This window comes from Adelges cooleyi, unplaced genomic scaffold (assembly GCF_023614345.1).
Source record: "Adelges cooleyi isolate 19-005CV unplaced genomic scaffold, UGA_ACOO_1.1 ACOO_flye_CR_arks_rails_tigmint_CR_PRNA_41, whole genome shotgun sequence".
Classification (NCBI taxonomy): Eukaryota; Metazoa; Arthropoda; class Insecta; order Hemiptera; family Adelgidae; genus Adelges; species Adelges cooleyi.
The window spans coordinates 334750-358777 of NW_026096090.1; the positions used below are offsets into that span (position 1 = coordinate 334750).

Genomic DNA, 24028 nt, shown 5'->3' on the forward strand with positions numbered 1-24028 from the left:
TATAAATGTTAACGACACAGCAGTTTATTGTAAATATATATTTTTTTTATGTTTAACTAGTTTCGATTTGTTATCTTTTCATCACTCCTTACACATTTAAATATCCAAATCTGAGTATTTTTTTTTATCAAACTAGTTTGAAAAATAAAAAAATCATTAATTTATAATTAAGGCTGAATTAAAAGCAAGACTGAAATTTCCTCGTCGATTGGCACTTGACGTATAGTTGACAAATATCACAGATAACTCTTATCAAAGATGATAACAGATAATCAATGTAAACACAACGAACACGTGTTTTTATTATTTCTTAATTCTTTCTAGTGTCTACATGACTACATTTTTTATTGGAATTTCGCTTTTGACTTTCGAGTGGTGGCTGTTACCTGCATCAATAAAACGATTTTGTACGAATTTTCAGTTAAATTTTAATCAACCAAAATGGGTAAAAAACGACGACGTACCGATGAAGATACGGAATTCGATTTAAGCAAAAAGGCAAAAGAAGTGAAAGACGACAACGAGAAACGATTGATCGTCGTGTTGGAAAACGCTCAGTTGGAGACGGTCAAAGTAATTTATTAATTTTTAAAATTTCAATACAGCCGGTCGGTAATGTTTTGTAATAATCAACTGCAGGTTGGAAAAGCTTTTGAATTGTTAAATCCCGACGAACACGGCCACATATTACGTAAACATGGCCGAGAACTCGGCAATTGCAGACCGGATATAGCCCACCAGTGTCTGTTAATGTTGTTCGACAGTCCATTGAACAGAGCTGGTTTGCTCCAGGTGTACATTCACACCGAAAACAACGTTCTCATCGAAATTAATCCTCAAACGAGGATACCGAGGACTTTCAAACGATTTGCTGGACTCATGGGTAGGTTGTCCTGAAACATTAATATTATTTGTTTTCTCGTGTTTATCGGCAAAATTTCATTTTCCCAGTCCAGCTGTTACACAAATTTAGTGTACGTGCTGCGGAAACGTCCGCTAAACTAATGAAAGTCATCAAAAACCCTATAACTGACCACATGCCGGCGGGTTGTCGGAAAATAGCTACCTCTTTTTCTGCAGGAAAAGCCATCAAGCCTTCTGAGTTTGTGTCTCAAGACGCTCCAGTAGCGTTTGTTGTTGGAGCGATGGCACACGGACAGGTAAACAACTGTTTATCACAAATATTTATCTATTAGGTAAACATTATAATTTCTTATTATTTTTAATTTTTACATTAGATAAAAGCCGATTACGCTGAAGAAACCGTATCGATTAGTAACTATCCGCTATCGGCTGCTTTGACTTGTACAAAAATATGTTCCGCTTTCGAGGAAGGTTGGGGCATACTGTAACATAAGATACTTTGTTTTGTTTGTTTTCATTAAAACAATTATATGACGATATCCGTTGGTATGTAATTCATTTTACCAAGCAGTTTCAAAAATATATAATTTGTAATTCGTTTTAATTATATTTAAAGAACTTTGATAATCGTTCATTTTTTGTACATTTCCTATTAAAGAACAATATTAACGTGTCATAACGTTAAATTAATAATTTAATCAAAAAACATAGTTTAAAAAACTATATAAAATAAAATTTAAAAATAATATAAGAAGTTACTGAGATTTTAATTTTTATTAATTAGTCGATAAAACTAAAAACAAATGGCCTTGTTGGTAAGATAGCTGTGTTTAGCGAGTTAGACAGGCTACAACAGACCTAATCTAATAGGCTTCTTGTTTATAGACCGAAAAACCATCAGTTTAAAAACAAGCCACCATCTCTCTCTTAGGCAACAGATTAACGATCCAACAAAAAAAGTAAATGCAATAAGAAAGCTCCTTCTTATAATAATTAGCTATGTGCCGCTAAGCTAGTTTCTTTTTGGTTAATTAATTGTAAGTATATTTTATTTATTAATTTAATTTTACACATTTCATTCATGATACAGTAAAATTGATGAGTAAAAATTTCGGATTAAATATAAACAAAATGTATAAAATATTAAACAACAGTTTAACAGCAGGTTAACACACTGTAATCTTTTAATTATCATAGTAAAATATAAAAAATGTAGACTGCGTATAAGATAATGATACAAAATAAAATATTTAGTCAAAGTTCCGGAGATTGTGTTGTGAACGATGAGTCGTCTAATCTGTGCGTAGCAACAACATTCTTGAAAAACTGATACGATGCTTTAAGAGTACGAGGTGTTAGTGGATTGTTGAAATCTACATGGACCAGTCCAAAGTGGTATCTGAAAAACATTTGAAATTATATCGAATAGTCAATTATTTTTTTTTTTAACAACAATGTTTAACTTTATTGACATATTATGTAATTTTGTTTACTTACGCGTAACCGTCCATCCACTCGAAATTATCTAATAATGACCAAACTGTGTAGCCAAAGACGTTGCATTTGTCTTCAAATATTGCCTGTAAAGTAGCATTCAGATGACTCTAAAACAGAATAACAACATTAACTCGTTGCATAAAATATGAGTTTTTTTTTTTTTAGTTCTAACTCACCTTAACATAGCTAATCCTTTCGAAATCATTTAGTGTGCCGTTGTCGGCAAATCCGTTTTCTGTAATTATAACTGGTGGGTTGTCGTACTCATTTTTTATCCAAACGAGGAGTCGTTTAAGGCCTTCCGGTACAACCTAGAAAAAATCAATTAAAACATTGATAAGATACTAATTTTTTTTTAAACAAAAAAAACTGTATTACTATAAGCCACGATGCCACTGACGTTGGCCAAGATTTGTCCACAAAAGTCGCATATTCAGCATCTGGATTATAGTTGGGATTTGGATCGGAACCGTGTGTAACCATACGAGTCGAGTAATGGTTGAGAGCGTAAAAATCGGCCGTACCTATACAATACACAATTGTTACTTGCTTGATGTTTAAACACATCAATAATAACTTTTAATCAACTATATTTTATCATTATTTATAAGATTAAATTGTATTTTATTGGCTTACTATAATAATCTCTTAAAACCAATAATCAATTGCAAAGTATGTATAGTTATTTATTTTTTTTTTTTTTTAATTGTTTAAATGAAAAAACCAGCACTGTACCTTTAAGGAGTTCAATTTCTTTTTTTGTAAATGTTGGTAATGTGGACCATGGCCGACCTTCTTTTTTGCTCTTTTTGTCTACCCATTGTCTCATCACAGGCGGATAATCACCCTTGTATACAGGATGACTGAACCATCCCCTCTTGAAAATAAAACGTAATATTAAAAAACAATAATAATAAATGCCTTATTAGGGTAGGTTAAGTCTAGGACAAAGTAACTGATACATTTAGATAAGTTTTAAGAATACTAGCAAAAAAAGTGAGTGCACAAAACAAAATTACCTGTTTTTTATCACAACACATGGATTACTAAAGAATAATTTATGGACAAAAACAATTAGAGCAGTGGCGGGAAAACCTTTGAAATGATTGCAACATGTAAAAATTCTTTATAAATATAATTGTTCATAATGATTATAAATATTTGTAAAAATAATTTATTTTGTTGATAATATTATAATTTTAATTTTTACATGTTACTCATTATTTTGAGTTTTTTTTCCCCTATTTAGAGCAAATTTATTATTACCTATTAATTTTTGTCCTCGAATTATTCTTTGACAATCCAAATACTACACTAATCAAATTGTTTGTTGTAAAAGACTTAAATAACTGACATTATTTTACTAAAAAATTGGCAAATAAAAATGTTTGATTTTTTAACCTAGCAATTTGATTAAATACCTCAAATTGATTGGCTCGTTCGGCTGTGTTTATATCGTCTTGAGATTGTTCGTCTTTGGGTATGAAAAAAACTCCGTTGAGTGACAGACTAATTTTACCTTCAAATTAATAGAAAACATTATTATTATTTTGACTTTAGATTTACTCTTTGTGTGTGTTTCATTGAACCTTGTTGTTTGTCTTTAAATTCATCATTGTACAAGTGGTAAACTTTACTGTGAGCTATGAGTTGGGTGTGACCAGCCAAATAATAGCCGGTATTGTTCAAATGTAAATAAGGTGCATAACCGTTAAACGAATACGCTTTACTTGTTTCCATGGGTTCGTTAAATGTAATCCACCATTTAACCTAAAATATGCACAAATAATATATTTTATAATTAAACATCGTGTTCAAATTTTATAAATGCTTACCCTGTCACCGTAGTAAGAGAAGAGTACTCGAGCATACTCTTTAAAATAATCGGACATAATTGGATTGACCCATCCGCCTAAATCTTGAAGGTACTGAGGAATATCCCAATGGTACATCGTAACCTGTCGTGATTTAATATGCAATAATTATTATGTGTAATAACAAACATACAGTCAAGATTTTTATCTGATAATTATGTAAACACAATGGACTCATACCAGCGGTACAATGTCGTTAGCAATAAGTTCATCGATAAGACGGTTGTAATAGGCTATTCCTTCTGGGTTTAATTTGTGCACTTCTCCACTTGGCGCTATACGAGACCATGATATTGAAAAACGGTAAAATTGTAACTGTAATTTGTTTTAATAACATAAAAACAACGAACTAGATTAGCAGTGGTTTTAAGATAACACTCACATTCAAATCCTTTGCGAGAGCTACGTCTTCTTTGTATTTATGGTAAGAATCGCAAGCGACATCGCCGTTCGAATGGTCTCTGATCAATTCTGGACGTAAATGCGTCAAATGGTCCCAAATATTTACGCCCTTTCCTATATGGTAATCATGAATGATTATTGACATTGTGAAATTTGTATGCAATTCGTGATTGGAATGTGATCAAATGACATAAAAATCATTACCATCTTCGTTCCATCCGCCTTCTATTTGATAAGCAGCAGTAGATGCACCAAACATAAATCCATCAGGAAATTTGTATCCGCTCGATAGAATGTTTGATGAAATGATCAATAAACCGACTGCGGCGATTTTAAACATTTCAAACTGTAAAATATAATTTTTCAAAATTGAAGTAATTTTCATACAACTATTAGGAATTTATTTAATTTCAATAGAATTTATGAAATTGTCTTTAAAAAACTAAGAACTTGTAAAAAAACCAAAGAATAAAATTGATATTATTTCCCGATAGAATAGCTATGCTATAGTAAGAGTAAAACAATAAAATATAATTAAGATAATCTTTAAACTATTTGTTCCAACCATATACTATTATTAATATATTCTTTATAAGTTAAAACAATAGGTACCTACACTTAACATTTCAATATATTGTATATTAAATAATAATTTGAATTTATTATAAGCAAAAAAATTACTATAAATAAACTAAACAATAAAAATAACTTGTTGTTCTAATGGCAAAAAAAGTAATTAGTTGCAACACTATATAGTTGTATGTAATACAATATGAAAATATTAATAAACTTACTAACTTGTTTTCCATTAACAATTTAAAACATTTAATTTACAAGTGACTGTTGACCGAGTAGGCGGGCTTAAAGTTCAGACACTATTAATAATGTGTAATGCAATCTTGATATTTAATTTTGTTGACTTACTTCTTACTTAAATCACTTATTAACTAGTGAAAAATAAATAATAATAATTACCCATCTATATGAAAATGTTGGTAGATTTCGACTTTTGACATTGGTATCAATTATCAATCACCGAAAAAAACCAGTATCAACAATTCGGTACAAATTTTACCACAGGTCTAACCTAACCTGACCTGACCACAGATAGACAACAGAATTTCGTAATGTAATAATATTTATTTTGCTATTTGAACTATGAAGTTTAAAAAACAGTACAATTCTGTAAATTGAGTAAAAGGTCTTAAGTCCTAAGTGAAAATGGGGTTAAATATATTATAAGGGATAAATTGTTTTTTTTTCTTCATGTAAAAGTATTTTATACAACCAGTTACACATTTTATGTTTATTGCAAAAGTTATTTAAATACAAATATGTTTCTCAAGTTTTATTCAAAGTTTAAATTTCATTTTACCAAAATTCGTTATTTTGAACATCAGACCTTTTACCAGGGTACTATACAGCATTACACATACCTACTCGAAGGACAAATAAATATAAAATACAAACATTAAGTAATTTCAAAATAAGATACTTTTATAAAAAAAAAAAACTCAATTGGCTGTTCACGAGTTGGACTTGTATTAGTAATACATGATTATTTATGTAAAATCAACACAAAAGCCCAGCATAATGAGGACTCCCCATCCTTAATTAATATATGGTTTCAAAAAAATAAATAAAATAATAACGCATATTTTTTATTACTTTTTAAGGGTTAATAATATGATATTTTATTGATTTTCACTGTATACCCATTTAACGAATAAGGTATTGTAATTTTATGTAGAAAAATGTGTACACTTGATTTTTCTCCATTTTGATAGGGGGGGGGGGGGTGTAAACTTTTTATATTTTAAACATTTTAAAGTACCTTATGAGATTAAAAAATATCCAGGGTGTAGCCATAAAAAAAAAAACAATGTAAAAACAATATCTAAGCTAAATTGTTTATTCATATTTCAAACGTATTTGATCAAATGTCTTAAATTTATTCTATATACTTTAGAAAATATATTAGAACAATTTTGTCTCTTTTCTTTGTGTGCTATGCATAATTTAATTACTAATATAAGTCTTCAATGATAAAATAAAATATAACCATCTTCATATTTTCAGTTAAAACTATTCATCAAAATATACATATAAATTTAATATACAACGGCACAGGAATGGTAAATTCATAATTTTTATCAATGCATATTCCTCCTCTACTTGAAAACTATAAATTACCTTTTTCCTTAATATCTAAAAATGATAACATCAACATTGTGGAACGACACGTGTATAATTTGTTAGTATATTGTTAGTAATTATAAAACCACGATTTTCTTTAAATTAATAATTTGCTTATTGTACGGATAACTTATAGGTGGTTATACTTGTTTTGTATTTAAAAGTTAATTTTATTAGTAGATACCCAAATACTTATGATCGTGTACCTACTATTTACAATTACATAGAATAGGTCTGTAAACTGGTTATGGACCAGTCAACATTTTTAGTAGATTATTGACAATTTAAAAAGTTAATGAAACGTACGCATTACCATTTAAGTTTAAAAACTTGCAATAAAAAAAATTGTATTTGGGAAGGGGGTAGGAACATAAAGATTTGTGGAAAAGTGAGATCACATTATATAAAAACGCTATGAAAAAATAAAATAAAATTTTAATTAAACCCTATGAGATATTGAGCGATTCACGATAAAATGATCACCCTGTATACAAAGTGTTCAAAAACGGTCAATTTTTCCCCAAAATTTTTTTTAATATTCTGTTAGCAATTCATGTTTGAAAGTAAAAAAATGTTAAAAACACTTTTTAATATCATACGGTTCAAAAGTTATTGCTATTTAATAAAGTTCATGTTGTGCTCTATTCAAAAGCATTTTTAAGTACGTACAAGTCAGATAATTTGATGCGGCTTTTATCAAATGTGTAATTTAATATATGAACTATGATTTCAAAAAATGTACTCGTCGGGAACGTGCAAAATACACAAAATATTAAAAAAGCAAATACATTTTATAGTAATGCATAACAAATATAATTTAAATTTAAGTTTATTAATGTTTAAAATTAGTGTACAAATAAGAAAATTAAACTATAATACACTCAGCAACAAGTCGAATAATAATAATATTTAATGCCGCACAATATCAGAGCTGATAGGAAATGAACTCATAACACAATTCCCATATAATAACCTGTCAGTCCGACTCCGATAATATTACAAAAACTGCTTGGCAGAAATTTAAAATTTGACCAGAATATCTAAAAAAAGATTGGGGGTTCCCATTTAAATTTCTAAAGTTGATACCACGCATGCGCAAACTACTTAAGGTAAGATTTTGGATTTAAGCCTTAAATGTGCATAAAATAACACCTACCAACAACCAAAAGTCAAAATTTGAAAAAAAATCAATAACGGCTCGAAAAATTGACCGTTTTCGAACTTTTTGAACACCCTGTATATTGTTCAACATGTTGCCCAACGGCCAACTCCAACCTTTTATTCGGCAAACAGACGGAAAAATAGTAATATATATATATATATATATATATATTAATTATTAGGTTATCTCATAAAAAACAACGTAATTATAATTTTACATAATCATATTGTACACCTAACCTACCCGTGGGTAATAGAAAATATAGCAATAACAATGTACCAGTCAGTAGTCTATTTTTTATTGATAAACAACTTAGAACACTACAAAAACCTTCAAAATACTTTTGTCAATTTTAACTACAGGCTAGATAACAGGATTTAAAAAAAAAAATTTTTTTTATAATAATTACTATACTATTATTACTTATTGTTTTCTAATGGTACAATATACTCGGGCTGTTATTTTTTTTTTTGAACTACCTACATAATTACTACTAGATATCCTACGTCAACAATAAAACAAATTATCTACTTATGAACTATTCCTAAGCGAACGAATCAATGCAATTTTAATTACCTGCTTTAGAGCTGAAGTGGAAAAATATTGCATGATGTACAAATGATGTATACGCCTACCTCGGTATGTTATGGATTTCTACTATACTAATTTGTACACACTAAAAACGATAATATAAATGTATTACAATAATGACCTTGTTATGTATTATCTTTATTTGTCGACCAATAAGCATATTTTACTGATTTATTAGCAACAGCGATGCCGAGCAAAGACGGTATTGTTTTTTTATTTATTTTTTTGTGTCTGGAACACAATCTTTTGAACTACAGTACCGGATTTTATCACTAATAGTTATAAGAACCCTGTAGAACTGTGACCTCATATACCTTAACATTGGCTGTATCGCCAATGTACTGGCTTTTTAAGTAAATGGAATTTATCCAATTTGTCGTATTATACAATAAATACCTATTACCTCATACTTTCCTCAATCGTTCCTGCGGCCCTAATCAGCCAGTCATTATCCATTAATCATCTTATAACATTTATTTTTATCATCTTATGATATAACATTAAGACTGATAAATATTTATTTTAAATAAAACAACAATATTTTGGTATTTTTTTTTAAACATTAAAATTTACATAACAGTGTTTAACAGTTGAAATACACTAAAAAAATATGTACATCATTTAAATAAATAAATTACACATCAGTCTAATTATACATTTTAATTTGTATCACCAAATCTTAAACGTTAATAGTATTGTTATTGATTGAAAATATCTAATATTGAAAAAGTTAGATATTTTATACAAGTAAAAAATATATTAACGAATAAACAAATTAATTCAATTATAAAGGAATTGGTGGTTGTTTGTTTACAATTTGTGTTGTTGACAAGTAAATTGAAAAAAAAATTACGGAATTTACAAGTTAACGCTTGCATAAAAAAAATTCAACGTAAGAAAAAATAACTTTACTATGTTTATTATTTACAGATCATTTCACTGGAACTGATAACGTTTTTGAAATCATAATATATATAAATATTATATATATAAAAATTAAATTATATACATTAAATAACAGGCCGATGAAGTCGATTAAGAAGTTTCTAAAAATATATAATGACATACAATATGTATAATATAATATTAATATGTATATATTATTAACAGATTGGGCATACATATAAATATATTTTTGAACTCTTCATAATTTTTATTAAGCGTCACATCTTTAAAGTTTTTTTTTCAATTTAACAATGTGAGAAAATATTATATTTAAGACGGAAGTAATAATAATTATTAACAAATAAATGTAAATGAAATAATAATATGTCTTTTTGAGGAAATTTTAGAATTTTTAGTTTTAGAAATTGGGATAAACGTGTCGATATTAATTAATCGAAAAATCATACACATTTCTATAGGACACAGGTTTTTGCATAAAAATAAGTTTATTACAAAAAAAAAAAAAAAAAATAATAATGAATAATAATAAAACAAACGTAATATTTATACCTTAAGCAAAAAAAAATGTATACAAATTTATTACATAATAATTTTGGTGACGTTAACAGTCTCCGTAGTAACTATATATAATCGCATGTTACATATACACGGCGTTGCACATTTTCTCATGTGTCATAAATTATAATTTAACGAATTTCGTATTTACATTTAATGCTGAATAAAATAACTGGTGTTTTGCCTTACATAAATATATTAATTTTATACAGTTTTTAGGATACAACGCAGTATATATTATGCATAGGTAAACTATAACACTTATGAACATAGTAACGAATCGTAATCTTTCCATACATCTCACACGCTTATATATCTAAACGAAACATGCTAACGAAAAAAAAAATAAAGATAATAACTAAAATAAAAACAAAAACAACTCGTATATGTATATATTATAGCACATCAATTAGCATTTAAGTATAGATAGATATACATTATTAAGCTCCGATATATGAACATGTCTCCACGTTTCTGCGTTTAATTATATTTTTTAAGTTTTTTATTGAAAGACACCTTGTCCGTACGTACAAATAACTTGCGATTTACTTGCACTGTTTAGTTTATTATAATAAATAATTTTTTTCTTTTTACAACTACTACAAATTTACATGTAAATTAAAATTTAATTATATAAAAATGACTAGGAACACAGTGGGGCTTAGACGCACGCGCGATTCGTTTAACGTTTGAGTACATAAAAAATATATATAAATATATTTACAAATATATATATATTTATCTATATAGGCCGCAGTTTTTTTTATCAATTAGTTTAATTTAATAACGCTTAAGTCGTGTGGCAGTGACAGTTTATTATTTTTTTTAACTACGTAAGCTGAGTGTACACGCTTTTACACATGTTATATCGTACTCATTATTTCGCGTATGGAAAACATTTTTATCGCTGTACCAACGGACATTTTTCCCGAGTTTAATAATTATAATTTCGTCTTGTTACGACATAAGAAGACACATTTGGACGTATGCATAAATAAAAATAAAAAAACAATCATGTGAACATTTTAAAATAAATTTTTTTCCAGCTTTATAAAAAATCGCTGTATCTCTCTTTTTTGTTTTTTTTTTTATAATTTTAATTTTTTTTATAGGTTTTTTTTTTTTAATTTAAAACAGCGCAAAGGCTAATTTTGGTTTTCTAATGAAATTTCTTAAAATAATTTTCACAGAACTTAACTTTTTTTTTTTATAAATATAACTGTTAAATATACTTTTTCTTCTATATAATAAATATGATTGTTTTAAGTTAAGAAAAAAAAAATTGTCGAAAAAAACGACCTCATTTTTATTTTTATTATTATTATTATTATATAATGAATTTTTTTTTACGTTTTTAATGTTTTTGTATTTTTTTTTCTAATAATTTTTTTAAAAAATTTTTATTATAATACTTTTATAAGTTATCATATACTTTGTCTAATTTTTTTTTTTTATTATATTTAAAATTTACGCGCTTTTATCTGACATCTTGTGTTTGGTTTTTCCGTTTTTGCCGTTTATGCGATGACGTAAAATTACCAAAATGAGGCTGGTAATTACCAGCGTATTGGTGTTTATTTCCAGAATTAGGCCGATAATTCTGATGATGGTTATAGTTATTATTGTAATTATTGTTAGTGAAACCCCTTTGTTGGTAAGTGTTGGCCGGACTGGGACAAATTATCCTTTGGGTACGCATTGCTGCGTGATTACCTATAATTTTTAATTTAGAGGCATTAAATAGAATACTAGTTTAATGCAAATATTTTTGAAAAAAAAAAAGTCCTTTACCTGGATTAATTATTTGGTGACTTTGTTGATTGTTCCAACTGTTGTGTCGATGGTAGTGGGGAAATTTACGCCTCGGCTGATAATTACTATTCTGATCGTTGTGATCGCCGTGGTCGCTTAGTTTTTCTATACTACTCTCAGAGTCCTTAACACCAAATCGAACATCAAATTAAATATCACAAAAATTACAAAAATAGTGAAACCCTTACAGATTCAGCAGATCCGGAACCAGAAGACACAGTAGACGCTCTACTGCTAGTATTTGTTGATGCGCTAACATTGTTACTAATGGTGTTTGAGGCCAAAAAATTATTGATTATCATTCTTTGAGTATTGTGTATGGCGTAAGTATCCCGAACCCATTGCCGGTATAGTATAACTTTGTCGTTAACTCGTACAATTCGTCCAAGTATACTGCAATAAAAATCAATTAAAATTGTTAATCAAATGTGTACAACAGTTAGCATTGTTGTGGCAAAACAAACTGATGGATGGCACCTCTCGGAGCCAGAAATCAGAGTTGGTTTTTCATTTTATTAGAAAATTCTAAAAAAAAAATCTATCCAGACTATAAGTATAAAATAAGAGTAACTAACCAGGATTGGGCAGTTAAATTGGTAATATTTCACTTCTTTTAAATGTGTTTGTGACAATTTGTTTTATATTTGAAAAATTTCAACTGACCTGAAACAAGGGGAGACGATTTGAGGATCGAGTGCAGCCTTAAGTGTTGTAAACGCATATTCGAATACACTTTTGACTTGAAGTGCGCCGTAAGAACCACGTCCAATATCGTTGCCTGGGGTCAATGGATCTTCAATGCACAATATACTTGGCCTATGACCGTCGACCATGTCTTTTTGAACCTGCAAGATTCCCATTAATTAGTTTCTTCTTGCAACACATTGAAACACTCATGGTCATACTTCATCCTTAGATATGTATTGTCCACCATCTTTCACTCGTATGGCCGTGTGCATATAATTAAATTTCTTGCCGTAAAGTTCGAAAAATTCTATAAGTAATACACCCAGGTTAGCGGTAGTGTAATTTAAATCTCCTCTTGGATGTAACTGGAATATTAAGACCAAACAATGATTTAAATAATTGTTATACATTTAATGTTTTATTATTTATCGACAACTATTACTACTATACCTGCAAAAAACTAACGACCATGAGGATTAAACTATAGGAAGATATTCCTCCATAAAATACTTCATTCATATCACGCTGAGCTAAAAATTGCTTTAATACTAATACTAGTTTGGGAAGCATCGGAAAGACGTCCATATAGTGCTTAATCATTTCGGCTGATTTTACACCATTATTCATGTTAAAACTTATGTCCACTCTGACATCAGTTGCCTTATCCGTCATTTTAACAATTGGAACCTATACAAAAACAACATTATTATTTAATATTGAATAAAGCTTGTTACAATATAATGCATACAATTATTTATAAAAACTCAACAACATAAAATAGAAGAGGCTACCTTAACAGTATTATTTGATTTCAAACCTTGTGACACCACAATGAACAAATTTTGTTTTTCAATTTTTTTTTAGCATATAGTTTAATCAAATCAAGATAGAACAGGACGAAAAACATCAAAATAAGTGTCTCAGAATTTCCCACCAAATTATAATTACAATTTATTCTAAATTGTAATTATTTTTTTTTAACACTTAATTTTTAGGACAGTAAATCCAAATATTTGTTTATACTTTTTCGGATATTTCAAATTGTTAATTACCGATAAATTATTAGGGTGTTACTGTTAACCCTTGGGCACCCACGATTTTTTCCCCGGACACTGGCACCTGATGCCTGATAAACAAGCTACAAATTCGGCGAGTGGATGAAAAAGTGGTCTAATAGTTGTAAATGATACCTGCGCATTATCTAGCGAATGGATTGTGTACTATGAAGTACTCTTAGTTTTAGTGAAGGATTGCGGCACGGAGTGCTGTCGTGCGGGTGCCCAAGGGTTAAATATGGGTGTTGTTTGTTCTGTGCTTTAAAAACTGTAATTATAATGACCAACAAACTATTATTAGTTTAATTATTTTTTACATGAATTTTAACAAAAATGCAAACTCTTACACATCTACATTCGGAAGAACTTACCGACAAAAAGGGTTAAAACAAAACTGTATTTAAAACGGCTTATTACACTTCTCGGAAAACTTACTGATGCTTTGTCAAGGACTTGAATGTTTTCATTACACACACCATTTTTAAGTAGAGCTTGAGCGAGGGAATGTAATGGTAATGTGTCCCATTCACCTATTACAACTAGATCCATGTCACTAAAAAAACCAAACCGAGAAATTATAAACAATTAATAGATACCTATATTATATATTCATATTACAACAATTAATAACACGAGAATGATGATCCTAACCTGGTAGGCAGATAAAGACCGGTTCGAAAACTACCGAATACTTCGACTTTAGCCTTAGGCCATTCAGCGTGTATTACGCTGGTTACACGTTCTAGGACGTCAAGCCTCATGTTATGTTCTTCTGGCGTGGCCGACATATAAGCGAAGAAGTCTTCTATCTCTTTATGAAGGCTAAAATCACCAAAAATTTACAAATAAGTATTATTTTAATACTGCATTTGAATTTGTTTGCGCCATCTTACGTGCAAATTGGTTGGCGATCGTAACTCTTCCCATGTCTCCACGGACAGCCGCCGAATTTTCCTATGTAATGCGCCTGCATTTTGTTCATGTCGTACGTGCTGGCTATGTTTGTGAACAGACCGTGTTCATAGAGATTGCTTGTTTTGATTTCTTGATCATCAATTGAAAAATCAAACTTCCAATCTAAAGGCAACGAGTAATCATCGTCGTCTTCTTCTTCCTGAATCGTTTCAGTGCTATATTTGTCGTCGTTACTGTCAGTGTCTTCAGTGGAGTCCAATATTCTGGACCAAAATTCTTGAGCGGGACCTACTTGTTCTGGTTGCAGCCAACCTATCTGAGGATCCATTTAATTCATCTCTGCAGCAGAGTCGTACACTATAAGAAGTAATAATAGCAATGTAAAGTTTAAGCAAATAATAAAAATTATATTCAATTACTAATTTAAAAAAAAAATGCGATTTAGATAAATAATTCATGCTCATTAACTATAGTGTGCTTCTATACCAGGTGATTGGTTAACTTAGATGTTTGAATTTTTTTTATATACTTTTATAATTATTAGTCAGGATAAATTTAATATATTATTAAAAAATATAACCTCATCCCTTTTTATGTTAAAACCGTATTAACTTAAATTTTTTAATTGGTAACTTATATATTTGATAAAATTTTTTTAATTAAGAATAATTTGCTGAACATTTTAACTGGTCGATAACCAGTTTTGGATAATTAGTTAGTTGTTAAAGTTTAAAAATTAGGACGGGAGGGGAAGTGAGCTTGAGTAATGTACGCGTACAATAATATCTCTACTCTCCAACCTTCCCCCAGTTCTAAATTTTAAATTTTAATAACTTTGAAACTAATTATCCACAACTGGTTATTGATTAGTCAAAATGTTCAGCAAATTATTTTTAATTTAAAAAACTTAAGTTCATACGCATTCTTTAAACAAATACTGGAAGCAGTTATATTTTTTTAAAAATATAATATTAAATTGGTCCCGACTAATAACTATAAAAGAAAAAAAAAAGTTAGTTAAAAAAGTAACAACTTCTAAGTTATTGACTGGGTCATAGTTAACCAATCACCTGATACATACAATTTACAACCTTATATTATTATGGTTGATACTATTGGTATAATTTTGGAAATGATAATTTATTTATAACTGCCGATAAAATATTGAAAGTTTAAATTTGTTTTGAATTTAAAAATTGTTATAACTAAACGTCAAAGAACCAAGAGACACCTAAAATTATCATTTGGGGAAAAATAAGAAAATAAAGAATACATTTATATTTTTAATGTATAACATGTTCAGATATTTGATCTAAATTGTAAAAAGATATATAAATATATGTGTACTAAAAATATACATAATTAATTAATGGTTTAAGTGTAATTAAAAATTGATATTGGGCATTTGTATTAGGTTTAATGACAACGGTGAAGTGTAGTTTTGTAATATCAAAAATAACAAAAAAAATTTAATTATTTCTAAAATATTGTTTAACGAATTTTCCATTTTTTTAAAATTATATTATAATTATGTTCTTGGTAAGAAATGTTTTAAAATGTTGTATGAACGTTAAAAAATAATTTCTAAATTTTTATATAATTAATTTTTAAAACATATTTAAAATATTAAAATTTGCTTGCTGTATGCGCCAAAACAATATTTAGATTTATTTAAAGATATAAATCAAATTGATAAGCGTATTAGCAAAATGCAATATTTGTGTATTTTATTTTCGTTATAGAAGATCTACCAAACAATAACATATTTCTACATTTTACAATGTGTAGGTATTATAACTAATAGGTGTTAGAAAACTAATTAATATAAATTAAACAATAAATAAAAACACATTATTGTAAATACAATACCTTCTCAACTATCGCATCGAAGCTAATATTTTTTTGATGCTTATTTATTTTTAACACACATATATATATATAAATTTTTTTTTAATACAAACAAATGCATCATCAGGCTAAATACGTATTTTTGTTTAAAGCTTTGAACGTGTGGTTAATTTGAAATGTTACAATAAAACTAATAAGCGAGTGCTCATAAATGTAACCTTATTATAAGGTGTAAGTGAAATATAATAATAGTAATAAAAACAAATAAACGATACACGAAAAACAATCTCAGATAAATTCCAATATAAGTATTGATCAGAGTATTAAGAAGATTAAAAATAGTCATATGCAACACATTTAGTAGATACCTATATGAATAAACACCAACTGGTTTCATTGTGGCCGGAGAGTCAAGCCTTTATATTCTCGATATCAATCACCTTAAATGTTTAAATAAATAGTTAACTTATTTTTAAAACAATAACGGTTCAATAAATATATTTTATTTAAAAATATTTGTATTTTTGCAAACAAAATAAATAAGCACAATACATCTAAATAAGTGCGTACGGATGTAGTTTAAACATTCCCAAAATTTATATTAGTACATCTATTTTGTCTTCCTTTGATTGGTCAAAACAGAACTATCTTCATATTTATCTTGAGGCAACTTTACATTGGGATGATGGTGTGAGAGTTAAAGGAAGTAAGTCAGTTTTTAGCATATTTAGTTAGACAACTTAACATGGAAATGAATACACACTTAACATAGTACAAAAAAAATGGTATTATTATTAGGGATTGTTAAAAAATGTTCCTTATGAAAAATAAAAGTGTGAAATTTCAATTATGACACACCGTTCATTATAGTACCTACTTAAGGAAAACAATATTCTTTTTAAAATGTTTTTAAACCCATGTGAACCCACCGCTTTGCAACGTAAATTTACTTAAGTACTTGTTTTATATATTATTTTACCAGGCTATTAGTACATACTTTTACTTCTTTTAAGCTACTTTACCTTGACTAAAAGTTTAAAATTATCGCACATGTGTTTTTAAATGACACAAGTCAAAAAATAAATACAAATTTAAAAATATGATTTTTATTAAAGGATTGTTTGCCCAATTCTTACTATGGTGATAACTCAAAAACACACATTCTTTTAATTGTATAATTTTAAAAACATATGTGCGAATTATATTAGTTATTAAATACTGTTAGAAGTAAAACTTAGTTAGAAATATTATGTCTTTTGAATATCCTAAACTGAAATTGTATTTTAGGTAGTGAAAACCGATATTGGATACTCAAAAACAAATTCAAATGCTTGAAACCAGATAGCCAAATAAGATATTATTTTGATTCAAAGCCTTGAAAAGTTTTCCGCACACTTATGGTTTTTACCACTTGTATATTATAAACGTGTTAATCCATCAACGACGAGAATATATATGGTTACAATAGTTTCTCGTCGTTGATGGGTTAATAACAGTTTTATAAAAAAAAACGCCGAAACCAGCCAGCCTTAGTCGTCTCAACCGGACAGACCACTTTACAGTCGAACAATGTTTCTAACTTTTTTCACTTACCGACCAAAGCTTCAAGTCATCAAGTAATAATATAAGCATAAGATTACTGTCCACAAGACAAGTATCGCAAGGAAAGTTTACAATATAGAAAAATTGCAAACAAAATTAGTTGGAGGAAAATTTTTAAAATAAGAGGGTGGGTCCAACGTTTTGGGTGTCCACGTGAGGGGTGGGGTGGGCGCATGGGCAATCGCGTAAGTAGGGTGTTAGCGTCGGCGTCCGAGGGGTGGACACGCGCGGCCGCCATGGTGTCCACCACACAGCACGCCGACGGCCACCCTCGCGGTTCATGACGTCGCGCGTCGGACCGGAGGGGAAAAAACGGCCATTTTATGTTTTGCAATTTTTAAAAACCGAGTGCTACAATTCAAATATAAACATTTTTACACAATGCCGGTTTTTTTTTTTAATACTCACTGATAATGTATACGATGAGTCCACCATGAATTATCGTCGGCTGGCGTTTGGAAATCGCCTATGCACCGTACGGAGTCGACGACGTGTTTGCGGGGGTTTGTGTGAAACCTAATCCGTCATTTGGACGTTTATTAGCGTTTGAAAATTTCACCGACGTTCATTCGCATCGCATATAATAACACAGTATTGTATACAAAAAAAAAAAAGAAGAAAAAACGCAAAATACTCGTTACGCTATATAATGTAGCAAAAATAAATTTAAAGGTATTATTATGATTTTTACATGTGTGAGTAACGGAAGGCGTGTGCGGTCAGTCAATTCGGTGGAAAATCTCGAGTGTACTTTTTGGGTGTATTATAATATCATATTATATTTTATACATCAAGAAATATATAATTAATAATATTAGCGGAAAAAAAAGAATGCCCGATTTCGGATAGAGCAAAGAGGCAAGAGCCAAAAAGGAAACACCACTGTTCTGTTCGTCTTGGAAAAAAAAAAGCTCTTATGATAAGAAGCGCGCGGCCGACATCGGCGGCGAATTCGTTCGAGGGGAAAAAACACAATATCCGTCGTTTGTTATAAAATAATTTTTCGTTATCAAAAAAAAAAAAAAATATTATATTATAAAGAATAACTATATATTTTTTTTTTTTTTGAAAAAAACCAAGTGATTCGTACGTACACGGCGGTCACTCGCGGCGAAAAAGTAACGATAGTCAACCGAAAATCGTCTATTTCCGCGTTGTTATTCACGGTTATACTCTGTACAACATATATGTATAATATTACATATATATATATATTAATTATTATGAAAAAAAAAAATAATCACTTCTTAATCTGTGTACATGAAATACACGTTTGTTTTAGATTTTCACGCCGCCGTGCCGTAAAGACTGGTTTCCCACCATTTTTTTTTTTTTTTTTTATTCTTTTATCGGTATCGATAGTCGACCTTCCGCCGTACCCCCACCGCCATTTATCCTTTTAAGTGTATTACACACGAGGACGTATCCCTTCCCCTTTACCGTGGCTGTGCACGATATCAGAATTATCACTCGGCCGCGGCTGCCCTTCTGGATTTTTATTTTCCACCGACCGTTCGAGTGCGCCCGACGTTTCTGTCGGTTGTCCGTTTTGTTTTTCGCTGTTGTTCGACAACTGCCAGTTAAATCCGATTTTCATTTCGTTTTGAATTCGATATTTTATCTTAAAACTTCTCACCCGGAATCCTCCACGAGAAAATAACATGTCGGGAAAACTTTTGCTCACCGACGATCCGGCTTATAAAGCCCTAGCCGATTACTATACCTGCGTGGGCTCGTCGTTGAACATCAAGAAATTGTTCGCCGACGACAATGACCGATTCAACAAATTCAGGTGAGAGAGAGAATGTACGTTTGAAGTAGTTCTTGACCTTGGTGGTAACGACATAATACAATTATACAGACGAGGTGTTGACCTTTAGATGTTTTCGCTTTTTATTGAAATATAGTCGGCGATTGCTGGTTATTAAATAGCTGTCAAATTCCGTCGTCCGAACTTTGTTCCTAAGCTTTTGTAAATGGGTTTTCCTTTATGATATGTAAATATCCTTCGGTCGTGTCTTATCTCATCAGATAGCATTGGGGAAATGCCGCGTATTAAAACTTCTAACAAGTTTATTTTCAGTAAATTGTTGCCATAATACTATGTATAACTCTGCCTACCACTGTCCACTACTACATATTATGATAATTAAACTACCATTTATTATAAAATACCTATGGTAATGGATGTTGAGAATATAGAATATTATTACACTTGTCTACTCTGATAACCGATGTTTAATTTTAAAAGATTACCCACAAAGTTATTTGTATATTGGGTGTAAGAACAAAATATTGCGGAGAAATCTTAAAAAAAAAAAAAATTAACAAACAACTAGCTTATTAAATATTATCATAAACCTTGTTGAAAAAATTTATTTTTAAAATTTCACAAATATTTTTCTCAAGAGGACGGATTTAGATAAAATATCAATGGGCATATTATGATAAAGCCCATTAAATTACATAAAAAGTCCTTGATTAGATTATTTAAAAATAATTGATCTTATTAGCTCAAGAGACCGAAATTCTTACAGAGAGATAACACCCTCAGGCTTAGTCCACCACTGATTTCTCCAACACTAAATACAATATTAGAAATCAACTTTATATTTCTACCAACTAAAATGATAGTCTAATAAATCAACCAAAACCATAAATTTTGTTAAAATAGCCCAATTACAGATGAAAATAAAAAAATTTTTTAACAAATATTCCAAATGTACCTCAAACCAAGGCAATCTTTGGCAGTCGAAGCCTTTATAAAACACTTTTAAAGTCTTTAAAAAATAAACATATTATACATAATTACATTGTGATAAAATTACTTGAAAAGGGTAAACTCAATAATGATTCAAATTATGTATACCAGTTTTAATACATTTTACAAATAAGTAGTAATTACATCACTAGAGAAAAGAAATGCATAATTATTTTGACAGCTTATAGCTCTTCAATTCATCAATTGATAACTCTTGCCAATAACTTACCAGTTTTCTATGTTTTTAGTTTACGGTTAACTACGCCAAATGATGGAGATGTGTTAATTGATTACTCGAAAAACCGTTTGGACGAAAAAGCTTTTGGCCTGTTATTGGACTTGGTAAGAGCCTAGTTATTGTAATATTACAATTTTAAACATTTAAACAATATTCAAGTTGTATAATAAATATTTGTATTTAGGCAAAATCCAGAAAGATCGAAGAGGCTAGATCTTGTATGTTCAACGGAGAACGTATTAATATGACTGAGAAACGACCTGTGTTGCACGTAGCCCTGCGTAATCGTTCAAACAAACCAATAATAGTCGACGGTTCAGATGTAATGCCCGAAGTTAACGGTGTTCTGAACCATATGAAAGAGTTTACCGAACGAGTAAATACGTAATAGCTTAAAAATAACATTTCGACAATTCTAATTGCATTCTCGTTACAATAAAGGTGATTTCCAAGAAATGGTTGGGTTATACTGGTAAACCTATTGAAGATGTCGTTAACATTGGTATCGGAGGATCGGATTTAGTAAGTAAATTTTTAACATTTGAACATGAATACAAAAACCACTAATATGACAAATCAACATAACATAAGAAAAATATTCATAATTCATTTTTTATTTTTTTAAATGAGATTTGTTTGTCCATGAAAATTACATGGTTTTTTTTTGTATACCTTCCCAATTATATATTTAAATTTTTATAAACAATGTAAAGTAAATTTGAAAGAAATTAACAGATTACGCTAACGATTTGTTATCTTTTAAATGGTTCCTAATTGGAAAGAAGTTTCCAATTTAAAACCTTATTTTCGAATACCTCTTTTGTACTTTTGAATTGAGCTTGTATACATTTTAATGAGTCATGTGCTTTCTTAAAGTTTGTCAATAATAATAACAATGGGTTAATGGATTTGTGAAACCAGTTATTTAAATAATAACTGAATACAAATTTGTGTAATTTGTCATATTTTTGTATTATTATTATTATTATTATTATTACTATTAAAATAAATTGTATTTTACATTTTTTTTCACAAACATGATTATCACTCTTTTTAGGGTCCATTAATGGTAACGGAAGCGTTAAAACCCTATGCCATTGGTCCTCGTGTTCATTTTGTATCCAACATTGATGGAACGCATTTGGCCGAAATCCTAAAAAAAGTCAATCCGGAAACTGTGTTGTTTATAATCGCCAGCAAGACTTTTACCACTCAAGAAACCATCACTAACGCAACGTCTGCTAAAAAATGGTTCATTAACACGGCCAAAGATGTAATGCAATTTAATTTGATTAATCGTAAATTGCAAATATTTATACATTTATTTTTATTAGGCGTCTTCAGTTTGCAAACATTTTGTAGCTTTGTCCACCAACAAGGTGAAAGTAACTGAATTTGGTATCGACGAGGCCAACATGTTTGGATTTTGGGATTGGGTTGGTGGACGATATTCGCTTTGGTCCGCAATCGGTCTTACCATTTGTCTGTCCATTGGATTTGAAAATTTCGAGACTTTACTATCTGGAGCACATTACATGGATCAACATTTTCTCAACACTCCTTTGGAGAAAAACGTAAGTCAGTTGTAAAAAATTACATTAAATTAATTTTTATCTTAAATATGAAATTTTAGGCGCCAGTTATTTTGGCCTTATTGGGAATTTGGTATCACAATTTCCACGGTGCTGAAACTCACGCCTTACTGCCCTATGACCAGTACTTGCATAGATTCGCTGCTTATTTCCAACAAGGCGATATGGAATCTAACGGAAAATCGGTTACCGTGGGCGGCACACCGATTACTTCATTTTCTACCGGCCCGATAGTGTGGGGTGAACCTGGCACTAACGGTCAACACGCTTTCTATCAGTTGATTCACCAAGGCACTCGTCTTATTCCAGCTGATTTTATCGCCCCAGCGGTCACTCATAATTGTATTAGTGACGGAATTCATCACAAGGTAAATTATCATTCAGAAAAGGGTTTTCAGTTGGAAATTCAGTTTAAAAAAAACTTGGATGCCGCCTCTGAGAATTCAAGTCTTAAACCTACATTTTTCTAAAATATTAAATGACATTTATATATTCAATAGATTTTGATGGCCAACTTCTTGGCCCAAACCGAAGCATTGATGAAAGGTAAAACACCCGATGAAGCTCGCAAAGAACTCGAAGGATCCAATTTAGAAACCAAAGAACTCGAGAAATTGGTTGCTCATAAAACGTTTTCTGGAAATCGTCCAACGAATTCGATTGTGTTCAAACAAATTACTCCGTTTACATTAGGACTATTGATTGGTACACTAGTATTTAACATATTTGTTTAATAATATTATTTTTATTATACTGACATTTTTTTCTTTTTTTAGCTCTGTATGAACAAAAAATATTTGTTCAAGGAATCATTTGGGATATCAACTCTTTTGATCAATGGGGGTAACCATTTTATTTTATCTAAAATTAACTCTCGGCGTTCTACAATATTGTGTTGAATTTTTTTGTTTAGTGTGGAATTGGGTAAACAACTCGCCAAACAAATCGAGCCGGAACTTCAAACTTCCAAGAACATTACTAGTCACGATTCGTCAACAAACGGTCTCATTAATTTTATCAAGTCCAATTGGTCATAAACGAGTCGCCGTGTTTGTTATTTATTTTATAATTATACTAGAACAAATGCATTTTTTTTTTTTAAAAAAGAAAGCTTACCAAATACCATTTTATGTTTTTAAATATTTAGAGCTAATAAACTGTTTTCTAGTTATATTTTTTAATATAGTCTGTAGTTTTTTTTTTCATTATCAAAGTAAACACCGATATAGTAAACGACATTGTTTAGACTTATATTTCAAGTAGAGTGTTTGAATTGCCAATTGATGTCTATTGTAAGTTTCAAAATTTAGATGTAAATGAGAATAGATTATTACGTCACAGAAATGCCTTCCAATTGATGAAAATGTAGATTTCGAATTTTATTAATTTCATTTTTCAAAATAAATTTTACATTTAAAACCTAATACAAATCGAGACAATAAATTGTTGAAGTTATTATTATTACTATAAA

General features: G+C 29.6%; 4 protein-coding genes across 10 annotated transcripts; 2 read left to right on the forward strand and 2 right to left on the reverse strand.

The window, feature by feature from the left end:
• The first annotated feature begins 276 nt into the window (after positions 1-276).
• Positions 277-1496, forward strand: LOC126841875 (ribosomal RNA small subunit methyltransferase NEP1). Its single transcript, XM_050578621.1, has 4 exons — positions 277-573; positions 640-883; positions 952-1160; positions 1239-1496. Exons 1-4 carry the CDS (start codon positions 442-444, stop codon positions 1350-1352), a joined length of 699 nt encoding a protein of 232 aa, XP_050434578.1. The 5' UTR covers positions 277-441; the 3' UTR covers positions 1353-1496.
• A 502-nt stretch (positions 1497-1998) lies between these two features.
• On the reverse strand, positions 1999-8691 carry LOC126841731 (myrosinase 1-like). Of its 5 annotated transcripts, none has more exons than XM_050578346.1 (12): positions 8572-8691; positions 4842-4983; positions 4618-4751; positions 4416-4550; positions 4197-4319; positions 3951-4131; positions 3783-3880; positions 3097-3238; positions 2740-2885; positions 2538-2672; positions 2362-2468; positions 1999-2263 (listed from the first exon to the last, which is right to left on the reverse strand). In XM_050578346.1, the coding sequence occupies exons 1-12, from the start codon at positions 8602-8604 to the stop codon at positions 2119-2121; spliced, it is 1521 nt and encodes a 506-aa protein (XP_050434303.1). In that variant the 5' UTR covers positions 8605-8691; the 3' UTR covers positions 1999-2118. The 5 variants fall into 5 exon arrangements, with proteins under 5 accessions (XP_050434303.1, XP_050434307.1, XP_050434306.1 ...); XM_050578350.1 differs by lacking the exon at positions 8572-8691 and adding an exon at positions 5613-5703; XM_050578349.1 differs by lacking the exon at positions 8572-8691 and adding an exon at positions 5436-5603.
• A 2695-nt stretch (positions 8692-11386) lies between these two features.
• On the reverse strand, positions 11387-19155 carry LOC126841761 (terminal nucleotidyltransferase 4B-like). 3 transcript variants are annotated; one of them, XM_050578400.1, is made up of 11 exons: positions 18375-19155; positions 16733-16804; positions 14495-14873; positions 14253-14423; positions 14037-14154; positions 12997-13233; positions 12765-12911; positions 12523-12704; positions 12048-12252; positions 11839-11983; positions 11387-11760 (listed from the first exon to the last, which is right to left on the reverse strand). In XM_050578400.1, the coding sequence occupies exons 3-11, from the start codon at positions 14842-14844 to the stop codon at positions 11525-11527; spliced, it is 1791 nt and encodes a 596-aa protein (XP_050434357.1). In that variant the 5' UTR covers positions 14845-14873; positions 16733-16804; positions 18375-19155; the 3' UTR covers positions 11387-11524. The 3 variants fall into 3 exon arrangements, with proteins under 3 accessions (XP_050434357.1, XP_050434358.1, XP_050434356.1); XM_050578401.1 differs by lacking the exon at positions 18375-19155 and adding an exon at positions 17958-17973; XM_050578399.1 differs by lacking the exon at positions 16733-16804 and having other exon boundaries at positions 18375-19009.
• A 289-nt stretch (positions 19156-19444) lies between these two features.
• LOC126841763 (glucose-6-phosphate isomerase) lies at positions 19445-23738 on the forward strand. Its single transcript, XM_050578404.1, has 10 exons — positions 19445-19758; positions 20976-21069; positions 21150-21341; positions 21407-21487; positions 22023-22238; positions 22300-22539; positions 22599-22925; positions 23058-23262; positions 23334-23400; positions 23471-23738. The coding sequence occupies exons 1-10, from the start codon at positions 19628-19630 to the stop codon at positions 23592-23594; spliced, it is 1677 nt and encodes a 558-aa protein (XP_050434361.1). The 5' UTR covers positions 19445-19627; the 3' UTR covers positions 23595-23738.
• The last annotated feature ends 290 nt before the right edge of the window (positions 23739-24028 follow it).